Source organism: Elaeis guineensis, chromosome 1, assembly GCF_000442705.2.
Source record: "Elaeis guineensis isolate ETL-2024a chromosome 1, EG11, whole genome shotgun sequence".
In the NCBI taxonomy this organism is placed as follows: domain Eukaryota; kingdom Viridiplantae; phylum Streptophyta; class Magnoliopsida; order Arecales; family Arecaceae; genus Elaeis; species Elaeis guineensis.
The window spans coordinates 127,406,819-127,420,241 of record NC_025993.2 but is presented as its reverse complement, the minus strand read 5'-3'; the positions used below and the strand labels follow the sequence as shown (position 1 = coordinate 127,420,241).

The window sequence follows — 13,423 nt, the reverse complement described above, 5'->3', positions numbered from 1 at the left end:
ATCTAATTGGGATGCAATGCAAGGATCCCCTAATATAAACTTTCCAATCTGCAAAGCTTTTGCAGCATAAATATTTTGATACATTGCACTACCATTTTTCATGACAAATAATAGTATGACCGCTAAAATTTGGTCATTGAACTACTATGATTGGAACATAGTGCGTGACTAACCCACACAAATCTTCAATCTCCCAGGCAACATAAAAGCCTCATCTAAAGCTTTTGCACACTCAAATATTTTGATAAATTGGAGTGAAATAAAACCAAAGAAAGCACATTTACAATATAACCAGACCATTGCACAATGATTAGTGACTTCCCAAGCAATTATACACAAAACAAAGCACGACAAAAAGCTGCAGATTTGCACATGCCTCTGCCTCCATGAATATACCAGATCGAGTGCCTGATACTGATTACCAAGCCTTTGGCCAACAACTTTTGAGCCGTAGTTATCTCCAAGACCTGCAGAGAGTGTTATTCAGTCAGGTAATTAACACAATAAAGTGCAACAGTAGCCACTAAAATGCAGTTTGATTTCTTACAATTCTCCAGGAACAGAAAAGCTAAGATGGGTTACGCAACCAACGTTCAGACTATCATGTATTGATCCTGTCCTGACTAAGGGTCCATGGTATATGCCATCCACATGCCACGCAAAGAAGGGACCAGGATGCTTGGAGCTGATCTATATGTCCCTGATTTAGCCCCCTAAATTGTCTTACTGTATTTTTCTTATGCTCTGTTGTCTCCGTGCTATATTTTTGCAAGAAATATGGTATGAGAAGTGCTTTAAGTGCCCAGTCATGGTTTTGGATGTCTCAAAAGTATTTATGTTGCTAGTCTGCATATTAAAAAATCAACAATTGAAACGACTGCATATGTACCTAAATACTCTGATTTTGGCCTCAGATTCATGCTCTTGGGCATGAATCTGATCATAAAAGACCATTATAGACCGATAACACCTAAATATGGATTTTTCAAGTCCTTTAAGTGTCCAGTCAAATTAAACACCTAAAACAAACTCAAGAGTTTTCAAGCAATGAAAAAAAGGTGGACTCGAATGATTTTCCAGCTCAAAATCTCCAGTAACTTTGCAAGAAATCCTCGTTTCTTGCCATTGGCAGCCCTCTGCCTCCCTCTTCTTGTTCCTGCCTTCGAATAGTGGGTAACAAGATTCTAGACCATCTAAAATATGATCACAAGCAATACTGCCCGGTATCGCTTGGGCTGCACATGGGTCAGGGTTGAGACAAGGAGCCCAACCAACCTGATTAGAAGCCCAACCAACCTGATTTGCCTTGAACCACCTGGTTGGGGGTTGACTTGGGTTGTGCACCCCCAGTTCACCATAAATCAAGGCATACCAGGCCTCCATGAATTGGTTCTTGTTCGATACTGTAGAATCTGATATCTTATGTTCAACTGCAAAAATAAATTCAAAATTCTCAAATGCATCTTTTAATATCATTGAAGGATCCATGTCAAAAAAACAACCTTATGATGAAATTAATGTAAGATATATCTAATGTGGTTTTGACCAAGATTTTAAATCCCATGGATGGGACTATCCCGATTTTTTCATGAAAACAGGACGCGCCACCATCCCATCCCGTCCCGACACTGGGGACAGAGGATGTCCCAAAGCGTCCCGATCAGGATGCTGGAAAGCTAGCGAGACGGTCTTGTCTCGACACATGGGATGGTACCCTGTCCTGATGTCCCACGGGACGTCCCGCTGGGATCTGAGTCCTTACTTTTGACAATGATGGGGGAAAATATGCAATCTTCTTTATCGATTAAGAAAAACATATAGAATTAGGAGAAAAAATTTCCATCCTGATCTCGATCATCATCAGTAATTTATAACAATACCATATTACATTGAAAGAACATCCAAGAATAAAGGAAAACCAAACATAATGTCTCATGGATAGATATAAACTTAGAACCGAACACTTCATTGATTTTCTTTTGCCAATTTATTAAGATCGAAATAGCCCTAGATAGGGAAAAATCTTCCGGAATCACATTCCATCGCATCATAGTCCCTCAACAACAGTCCAGTTTGAAAGAGTATGCAAGGTTACTAGGAATTGGATCCTTTTGGGAATCATTAGTTAGATGGGTACAACATCATTTGGACTCTCTTGGGCTGTGGGTGTATGCATTTGTGTTGTGTATATGCATGTCTACTGGTGTGTGAATTGATGTTAGAGTTAACCTAACTTTGTAGAAGAATAAATGAATTCTCTGCACGAAACAAAGCTTAAATCTCCAAAGAGTGATCAAGCAAACATAATCAGTTATTATAATATTCTCTTCCTCGAATTTCTCAAGAAACATAAAATTAAGTTGTTCTCTGAGAGTGAACAGATACTCTACCAGTACAGATGCATTCATTTAGCTTTGATTAAAAATTAAGGGTTCCACTTCTGCATTAGTATGAAAATTTTGAATATAACAAAATTTTTAAATAGAAGGGACAAAGCTAGCATATAAAAAATCAAAGATTGTAGGCAGGATGCAATGTGCCAAACCTTCATTGTAGTAGCAGCATGAAGTTTAGCACCGCCAAGATTTCTTGCAGAAATATGTTTCTCCCTTTAGTTGCATAATGAGAATGCAACACACCATGAATTTTTCAGAGACCACTAGTAGTTACCCTCTCTCTAAGTATCAAGACTTTTAAATTTCACTGTTAGTGCTCTTTCCCAGGTTGAGGTTGAGCAAGCATCGTGCCAAAAGCTGAACTGATAGGAACTGATCCTTTATCATCATGTACAACCCAACTACCAAAATCTTCTTTAGGATAAACTAAAGGGCAGACAACAGAACTACATGGAGTATATGGTCTTGGCACCTTCCTTTTCTGCATGTCCTGTAACAAAAAATGTAGGGTAATACATAATCAAGATCTAATATCCAATAATGCCAGATATCCTAGACAAAAACTGGCATATTAAGATCAACATATAACCTTTGAAGCATTTGTAACAAAATATGTAGGATAGTACATAATCAAGATCTAACATCCAACAATGCCAGATATCCTAGACAAAAACTGGCATATTAAGATCAAGATATAACCTTTGAAGCATTTGGACCATAAGCATCCAGTGCTTGCTGAATTGCTGAATAAATTTTGGTAGCTTGTTGAGATCCATGGGTGCATTTTATCACACGAGCAGTTTCCTTTGGTTCAATCGATCTAATTTGCAGGTACAAGATAAGGCATGAAGGTAATGATCCTGGGATATCTTTCTTCCCATGTGTCAACTCCATTGTCACTATGTCACCCAACAGGACATCCCACAATACTGAGCATGGATCCCTAGCTGGATTGAATCTTCTTTGAATCATAATGTTTGTAGGTTGCTGAAAATTATGAGATCGAAATGGGTTCTCAGATTCTTGAAAGAATAGAATAAGTGCCAAAAGCATTACAGGCAATTGGGAGTTGACTTACTTGTACCAACAAAACTCTTCGATGAGTGACTAACAGGATCTTTCCTTTTGGTAGTAAAAAATGATCTTCATAAGCATCCGTAAATGCAAACTTTCCTCGGACTTTAAATAGATCAACTTGACCAAGAAAGGTACCACATTCAGCAAGCTGTAAGATAGCCTTCACGATAAAACAGAACATGTTAACTCAGATTTTGCTTCAAATATGAGGTGAAATAAGCATGCAGTGGCCATATTTTAGCATAATGGAAATGTGAAGATAATTATAAAATTGAAATCAAGGTGTTACATTCTGACGGGATGGGGGGCATTCTGACCATCCCATCCAGTTCCTATAAGAAAATTTGATTGGGGGGTTGAGACTCCGAAACCCATCCACTTATGGAAAGAAGAAGAAAGAGGAAAGAAACAAAGGAAGGAAAGCTAAAAATGAAAAAAGTGAAAAGAAAGAAGAAGAAAAGAAAAGAAAGAAAGAAAGAAGAAAAAGAAATAAAAAAAAGAATGAAGAAAGGAAAGAGAAAGAAAAAGAAAAAAGAAATAAAAGATGGAAGGAATACAAGAAAGAAAAAGGAAAGGAAAGAAAGAAAGGTGCAAGAAAAGGAAAGAAGGACAGAAAGAAAGAAGAAAAAAACAAACAAACAAACAAAGAAAAAAAGAGAGAAAGATTGAAGATATCTATTGGGATGTATGACCGGAACTATCATTGTGACGGGGTTGGGACAATAGGACGTCCCGCTCCATCAAGAAGAATGAAGAAAGGAAAGAGAAAGAAGAAAAAAAAAATAAAAGAAGGGATACAAGAAAAAAAAAAAGGAAAGAAAAGAAAGATAGAAGAAAAGGAAAAAAAGGACGGAAAGAAAGAAGAAAAAACAAACAAAGAAAGAAAGATAGAAAGGAAAGAAGGGGAGAAAGATGGAAGATACCTATCGGAATGTATGACCGGGACTATCATTGTGATGGGGTGTGACAATAGGGCATCCTGCTCCATGGAAAAATTGGGATACTTCCATACCATGGGATTTAAAACCTTGATTAAAACAACTCTATGGTGGATGGTTTTATAATTGAGACAAATATATCACCAATATTAAGACCAACATTTTAAATCCCCTGAGACGGTGTCCTGGTATCTCTATGGAACAGGACGCCTCACTGTCCCATCTTGTCTCAATAGCCGTCTCGGTCATGCATCCTAGTAGATATTCTCCCTCTCTTTTTTTCTTTTTTCTTTTTCTTTCCTTCTTTTTTTTTGCTTTCTTTTTCTTCAATCTTCCTTTCTTTCTTTTTTCCTTCTTTTTATCATCCTTTTCTTTCTTTCTTTCTTTCTTTCTTTCTTTTATTCCTTTTTCTTCTTTTTTATCTTTCCTTTCTTTTTCTTCTCCCTTCCCTTCATTCTTTCAATTGTCTTCTTTCCTTTCACTTTTCCCTTCTTCCATCTTCCCTTTTTTCTTTCCTCTTTCTTCTTTCCCTGCATGGATAAGTTTCGAAGTCCCGGCTCCATCCCGATCCTATTTTCTTATAGGAACGGAACGGAACGATTGGGATGCCTTCCATCCCATTGGGACGTAAAATCTTGATTAAGACATCTTTTACTATTATTATGAAGTAAACAAGTTAAAGTGAAAAATTGACATTTTTTTCCTGAAATGTGCACACCAAGAGGTATTATGAGTTACAAAGTTTTACGTAGGACTGCTTGATGACTACAAGTGAAATTGAAGATTCTTTACCTGTCCAGCAGCTTTGTATTCATCATATGGCCGGAGCAAATTATCCCCGCCAATTACTCGAGGAACACGTCTACGGAGCAATTGCTCTTCTGATGTGATAGCAGATGCTATCTTCATTCTTACAGCATTGGCTCCTTCAGTAGTTTTTGATAGAAGATCTAGGACCCCACTAACAGGCTGTGCGGCGGCACCAATTAATCCTTTCCCTACACCCTGGACAAAACCCTCAACACCAGAAGATTTTGCACCTTCGAGAGGCTTTGTTAAGATACCTGTCACTCCTCGAAAGAAGCCTTTTGCAAGAGCTCCACCTCCCTCTCTGATGACATCACCAATGTCTTCCACACTTTTGCTTTCCTGGAAGAAGCATTATAAAGAGATAAGCAATTAACTGTATGCACTTGATAGGTTTGAATCATATATTTTGCAGGATAGTAATATTGCAACTTAAAATATTCTTAAATTTTGATTACCTTTTTCTGTCGGCTTTGAATAAATTTCTTGTCCATGGACAAAGCTGCAACACCTTTGCTCATGCTACTAAGTGCACTACTGGCATTGCCAAGAATGTCAACGCCAGAGAGAAGTCCAAGAGGCTGACTAAGAAGATCCTTTTGGATGCTAGATACTGCAGTACTCACAAGAGCACTTTGACGCATGCATACTTCATCACGGAATCTCTGAGCAATACGCACCTAAATATAGATATTGCAATCACTATGTTAACCTAAATAGGATAGGATTAAAATAGGTTCATGGGACCAGAACTATATCATATGTAAATAATTATCCAGATCCAGACATGACAATCAAATAACAAACATAGGATACAAATATTGTGAACTTTATAGACTTCAAGACTGATTAATGAAAACGAAATGTAGACCCACCGGCATATGCTCCATGTTTCCCAATGCAGTCATTAAGATGACCAAAATCCAAGTACACCTCTTGGTCGTTGTGTTGGTGACATAGCCATTGATACTTTAAATCGGATTTCAGAGATGTTAAGCAGCCTGTTGGTACAAGAATATCTAATAAGCATTTAATGAAAAAAGAACAAAAAACAGTCTCGTTATGAAATATAATATGCTTTATGCATACCCAATTTTGACTATTGGATCAACTGAAACAGCAGTAGTTGAAGAACTGAATACTGTACTAAGTTTTGCTTGTTGAAACATCTCATGAAGGCGCCAAATAATTGGTTCATGGATGTTAACTAGAAAGGCAGAATTATCAGGAACCTGTAAAAAGGTAAAACAGATCTGATTTTTTTCATTTACATGAACATAGCAAATCAGGATCAAGTGGGAAAAGCAGGATTGAAAGATATAGAAGAGTCTTTACTAAATATAAAATTCAAAAATTGAATTCAAGCAAGCCTCCAACATATCAAACCATATACCTGTAGACCAACATATGGATACACACGAGAATCTAGGGAATTATTAGCTTGCATGGTCATTGAAAACTTCAAAATGTAGTCCAGCTGATCCCCATTTCTCTGCGGCCTAAAGAGAACTGGCATTGGAGAAAAAGGCAACTGGTTATCTACTTGAATCCCATGCATTCGTAACTTGAACCTGCCATTACAAAACAATACATAAGCAAGCAGATGCAAAAGCTTGGTATTAGGCACAACTATTGGTCAAACAAAATCTACTAATTTAAGAACTTACCTACTGATTCCAGAGCCCAATCCAGATGAATAAGAAAGTAGAAGATTCTGCACTGAGAGATATAGAACTTCCTCCGGCATATGATCAATAATAGATAGGCCCAGCTCTGTTACCTCAAAAGAGACATGCAATTCACTATCCAATGCTGAAGAAGATTGTTTATAGTCAGTCTCAGATGGTTGAAAGACTGGTAATGGAACTATTTCATGTATGCTTTCTGGAGTTTCATTCTCTGGCATCCAATCACTAATTCGGCCGATGTGTATTTTCCCTTCCTTAAGAACAGTAAGACGTACAGCTTTTGTAGGTCCACTTGATGTCAGCATGGGTGTGTGATCCATAACCTCATCAATGTTGTACAACTCAGAGCTTAAAGTGTCAGTTCCATCAACTAAGACTTCCAATAACCTTTGTCTACCTAGATCTTCCCAGAAAAATGCAGCAGCAGCATTAGGGGGAAGATTGTGCCAGGAGTCATCAGTACCACCAACTTGGCGAAAGCGCACAGGTAAGAACATCGAACGATTTTCAATCCTGTTAATGAGAAATTACAAGTATTTTTTGCAACAGATAAGTTTACATGGGCTAAATAGAAAAAAAAGAAAGGCATTTAACTCCATGAATACCTGTAGGGGCTTGACAATGAAGCAAGACGAAACACTACTTCATAGCGTGAGCTTTTTGTTCCACCCCTTACCTCCACTCCAAGATACATCTGATCATTTCCCTTATCACTCTTCATGCAAACACACATTACACCATCATTTTCAATGCTAAATGGCGTACTCCATTTGTATCCATCCACTCGCAACTGAAGACAGAAAAAGATAAACAAGTGCATGAAGGCGAAATATGGGGTACTGAACAGCAATCCAATAAACTACTTTTTCTCACCTTCAATAATTCATTTCTTGCACTGGATTGCCATTTAAATAATTTTGGAGTATCACCTGGGTGAAACCACTCTTCTGTTTTAGTGTTACACTGAGACAAAGATACACTGCGTCCAGTCCTGTTGATAAATAGAGTCCGAGGTAGAAAAAGAACAACCTACACACATTTGATTTAGCAAGTGTAAGATTAGCATACTGTCTTGATTATGTAATTTCTCGATGTACTGAATATAAGATATACATATTTTGATGAAAAGATAAACTGAGTTTTCATTATCTAGGTAATAACTTAATTGTGAATGATAACAATATGAAGTGCACATTATATCATTTATTCAGATGAGATGACTTGTATCATTTTTCTATAAATTGGAATAATAAAATGTGAAAGCATAGGTTGTAAGAAAATTACATTGCCCTAATACTTATTCGGTTATACCCACTATGAAAATGTAATTGCTTCACCAGTAACCTACACCAGCTTAATTATCTTCATGACACTTGCATCTTGGCCATGTTCAGAAGGTAGAAATATGAAGGAAAAATTTTGGGAATATGAAAATAGAATCTACGTGATTGTTGTGTTTTCATAAAACTTTAGCATCATTAAAGAATGCATTAAAGCAGCATATATCATGAAATGAAACAATTTGAAAATGAAGGCTATGCAGGTGAAAATGGAAGCACTTATTTTTCCATTTTGGACCTATAATTCCTTGCCAGCTGTTTGAAATGGAACTAAAAGAACAAATGCAGGCCACTTAGTTCAAATAAGGGCTTACCCTGAATAGATATGCTTAAGTTACCTAGAGTTGCACGACTCATTACAGGTAACTATGTTGTGGTTGACATAATATTGCCAAGATAAGTGGCCTATTGTTTTTTATGAAAGTTACCCTTCCATTCTTCACTTGGAAATATGAAGTTATTGTATAAGCCATCTAAGATAGTGCTGATAACATAGGACTTAGGAGGACACAATTTCATATTAATAAGTCAAAGAGGACTAAACTATACTTGGACGCATGAACTAAACTGTAATATAATTTGAGTTTGATTTAATATCCTTTTCTGTATCAGGAAAAAAAAGTATCCACAATCAATAATATGATGCTATCTATCCCAGGTCATTTTTACAAGTCCATTGTAATTTGATCCTATTTGGAATAAGGATAGATCCCGTGAGAACCAAATTGAGTCCTCACAGATGGGCACAAATTAAAAACAAAAGTGATGATACAATATAATGTGAAGAAGAAATTATCAAACAAGTTTTTCTCTTTATAGGAAAACAGATGCTGAGTATAATGTTTTGGCAGCCTTGGATATTATTAGACTGTCAATACATCATAATGCTTTGAGTTGAGTTTTTAATAGTTGAAGTTAACCTTAGGGAAGTCAAAAGCATAAAAGGGCTCCTTCAAAATGCTAAACGTTTAATCCTTTCCTAGAGAACTAAGAAATAACTTTTAAGATTTTAGGATATAACAGGGGAAATAAGCATATAAAATGTCATGTTCTCCCAGAAAAGTTCATTCAATAACATAAAATATCTTAATCAACATCTATAAGCTCACAATAATGCAAATTCATTTATTTATTCTACCAGGCAACAACAGAAAGTATGACAGATTTACAAATTAAAATAAATGGAATTCTTCTGAAGAAGGGTTCTGATACGTCAAAGCAAAGATGTATGGGAACCAATACAATCCTCTTAAACTGGGATTACCAAAATAGGGCATAAAAGAATGCAGAAACAAGAAAAAGGAGATAAACCTTTGTTCTGTCAGAAGCCATTTTAAGGTGTGCTGAAAGCCTGTAATATGATCCATCAGAAGCAAATGCTTTAACGTTAACTCGCTCCTGCATAAGAGAATAGTTTCCTCTGGATCAATGATTAAAACAAAATTTTAATGACAAAAAGTCTCGGACATGAAACAAGGAAATACAGAGATGGTTCGAAACCTTGCTCTCAAGCTCAAGAAGAGAAATTCCAGGGCTGTAATTATCTGAATGCTGAACAGCTACAGATATACCCAGACGCGCTGAGTTAAAAGCATCACCACGAGATTGGAATGACAAACTTCCACTATGCAGTATATAGTCTTGTGGAGACAAAATAACATATTTGGGACTAAAGTCCTCAATAACTTCCAATATCTGAATATTTCTTCTTAAGCTAGGATTTTTTCTATCCAAGGACTTTGAGGAATGTTTTAAGGCAAATTTCGCAGATTTAACAGCTTTAGAAATTAAGAGAGAGTCAGTATCTGCATTCTCCAGGGGTTCGACCTCTACAATACGATATGATAATGGCACTGCTGAATCATTCTGGATCCAATATGGAACAAACAACCTCACTATTTTGGGAGCAGCATCAGTTCCTCCCAGGTCATGCTCAACACTAACACGCACCCTCCTGAATATAGTACAATGCTTGATAATATAACATTCAAAGATTTTCTAAGCAAAAGATACAGAAAATTAACTGTGCTTAAACCAAAAATATATTTGAAATATACTATGTTAGGACGCATATACTTTCATGTATATATTTAACATGCTCCATATAAGCTTTAAGAATCCTTGGGAAAAAGTGGACAATCTGGATATAGATCATGATGAATCCAACACATGCATATACCCATGCTTTTACTCCCATCAGTTCAATAGAAGTTACAGTATTCATGTAATTTAACATAAACATAACAATACACATAACTTGCAAGTATAAAGCATACAGAAATACAGGGCATCAAGGTAACTAGGATCATGTGTATTAAAAACCTCTGATCTGCACACTTTCTATCATAACCTCTCACACATAATATATGTTTATGTGCATGTATATATACATTACATACATACATGACATGCATGTATGTGTAGACACAAATGAAGAGAGAGAGAGAGAGAGATTGAGATACATACACAGATACATATACAGGGAGTAGCGGAATACAAAAAAAACATTAAATCTTCAATAAAAGACAAATAGTTCAAAAATCAATGATGAGACATCCAAATTTAAAATTCATCCTATCGATCATGTACATAACTAAAAATGGCTAGAAAAAGAAAATATATGTTTTGGAAATATCTAACCTATGAATCAAGAGGATGCAAAAATAGACTGCTTTAATTGCAATTAAAATGTTTTTCTTTAAACAACAAGTGTCAAAAACCTAATGAGTTCCTATCTATAATGGTTATAAGATGCTAAAATCACGATCAGCACTCAGCAGTGCAGAACTTTGATTTCTATACTCTCGCATGCACTTACAAACTAGCAAAATTGGTACTTCCAACTCTTACACCTACATGGTATGCCGGTAGAACTGTAAAAGATCATGAAAACAAATGATTTTTTTGTCTCTAGGTACTTTTAGTAGTGCACATCATGATCAATGGTGTAAATCTTCTTACTAGAAAAAAATCATGCAAATCTCCAATTTTAACGCTCACAAATGATTATGAACCATTAAATCTAATACTATTTCTTCAGTTCGACTCATCCATTTCTGTAATTCTGTCAATGCACTAAGTGCATCTAAACTATTTAGATTGTGGTTGATGATGGCACATTATCAACTAAAAAAAAAAAACTTGATCTCTTTCTAGTGTATGGAATGATGAAATGTATTGATTCATCTATTGTTTAGGAGCTTTTGAACTACTTGAAATTTTGTTATATATGAGTCTAAATGACTAGGAAAATATCGAATCTTAGATGATCTATCATAAACAGTAACTCTAGTACTAACCAATCTTGTCTACCTGATCAACTGTAAAGATGTTCCAAATATTCAATTTTTAATGGCATTTTCGGTTGTGTTTCAAATCACATGGTTATAGTTTAGATTTTCCATCACCAATGTTTCCTAGAGAGACCTTTGTGCATACATACGTATGCACATATATGGCCTAGAAATATGGCAGTCGATTACAGAGTACTTACAGAATTCCCATGAACACCTATATGATCCTGGTAGAATCATGTAATTTTTTAAGAAAAAGTGAAGCAACCAAAACCTTTCTTAGATGTCAGAGCTTTTATTCATCTGTTGAAAAAAAGTAACACAATGACTCTTTAGCCAAAAATCATTGATCTACCTTCTTTCTAACAACTAGATTAGTGTAATGTCTTCTGGTATACATACTGAGTGCATTTATACTTCATGTACAGGTTAAAAAGATGTGATTACCAAAAAAATTATATTTTCATACTATATCAGTTTTAAGTTTTGAGGGCAGCCTTGGTGCAATGGTAAGGCTGTTCCATTATAACCTGGGTGCCATGGATTCAAAACATGGAAAAGCCTCTGTGCATGCATGGATAAGGCTGCATAGAACCTCATGCATTAACAGAAACCTCATGCATTAAGAAGCCCTTTTTCATAAGTTTTACCTTCTAAGCAAACAGAGATATCGGTCCTGGCTATCTCTGATTAAGTTAATTTGTAGTTATTTCTTTTTCTCTATGACTACTTTCCATGTTTATCTTCAAAGTTGCTTTCATTTCTCCACCAAGTAGAGAATCAATTTAGAAAACATATCCTGCATTTTATATTGAGGAATTTCAATCTGAACTTATTTTTTAGGATACATGGATAATAAATTATTCATGCGCCAAACCTGTTAGTTTGTTGTTGAACCATCCAAAAAGACGATGCATGGTCATGGCCCAGCAAATTCATTATTAGAATGGCATCCTGATAAAGAAAATATAATAATCAGATGGGATGAACTTTAAGTTAAAACTTAAAAACTATATTAATAACAGAAGATTCAGTTACCTTTTCCAAAATCCAACCACCTTGAACAAACAAAGTAAGGTAAATAGGTTTTCGAATATCTGCTGAATAGACAAATGCATTTCCACCTGTTGAGATAATACCATGCTGTCGCTCGACCATATTCCCTTCAACTGTTCTCTCCCATATAGCATATTCAGCTTCATAAGGAAGCTTATTTTCCAATCTGAGAGCTGAATTAACAGATATTTTCCAATCATAAACAGGAGCATTTAGTTCTGTGTGAAGCACTGAAGCATCAATACCAATGCTGAGCCAAAAATACTGTTTAGTACTAGCACTGGGGTTACAGTATGAGAGCACGTCCTTCTTCTCAAGTTGATTCAATCTAAGAACAGAATTTTGTGATGGAACAATTGAATGTTTTATGGTGTTCTGTCTAGAAAGTGGAGCTTGCTGATTGGTCGATTGCTCCCTGCCAGAACCCAAAGTGACCATTTGACCCCAAGTGTATGTCTCCTGAGAACTTTCAGCAAAAGGACGAGCCTGCAAGCATGTGTCCATACCACTAACCATGTAAGTCCATGGTAAAACCGCTGATGATCCCGGATTTATAACAGCAATGACATTTCTCATGCCATCTGTGTTTTCGTCAGGTAATGGTTGCCTCGTACGTATCCAACGCCTTCGACGTACACAATCTAGAGCTGATTTTGAAGATGCTTTTGAAGAATTTGGAGGCCACAATAAGCTCTGAAAATCAGTTCCATATGCCCATCCATCATTGTCCACAAAGTGAGACTTCTCAATTTTCCAGGCTGATGTCCGTTTCCAACCAGCAGGGAGTGGAGGCTCGAAAAAGTCCTTCAAAATGATAAAAGAAGCCAT

At 36.1% G+C, this 13,423-nt stretch overlaps 1 protein-coding gene across 1 annotated transcript in view; it reads right to left on the bottom strand.

Annotated features, from left to right (window-relative positions):
* Window positions 1–211: 211 nt before the first annotated feature.
* Window positions 212–13,423, bottom strand: part of LOC105061294 (uncharacterized) — a 104,164-nt gene continuing 90,952 nt past the window's right edge. The window contains 17 exon segments of the mRNA XM_073261838.1: window positions 212–467; window positions 2,546–2,886; window positions 3,096–3,383; window positions 3,475–3,633; window positions 5,204–5,560; window positions 5,677–5,898; window positions 6,094–6,131; window positions 6,134–6,219; window positions 6,308–6,450; window positions 6,612–6,789; window positions 6,886–7,419; window positions 7,512–7,696; window positions 7,780–7,935; window positions 9,558–9,644; window positions 9,747–10,200; window positions 12,417–12,493; window positions 12,578–13,399. Of these exon segments, the coding sequence (XP_073117939.1) occupies window positions 2,707–2,886; window positions 3,096–3,383; window positions 3,475–3,633; window positions 5,204–5,560; window positions 5,677–5,898; window positions 6,094–6,131; window positions 6,134–6,219; window positions 6,308–6,450; window positions 6,612–6,789; window positions 6,886–7,419; window positions 7,512–7,696; window positions 7,780–7,935; window positions 9,558–9,644; window positions 9,747–10,200; window positions 12,417–12,493; window positions 12,578–13,399 (3,966 nt within the window). The 3' untranslated portion in view covers window positions 212–467; window positions 2,546–2,706.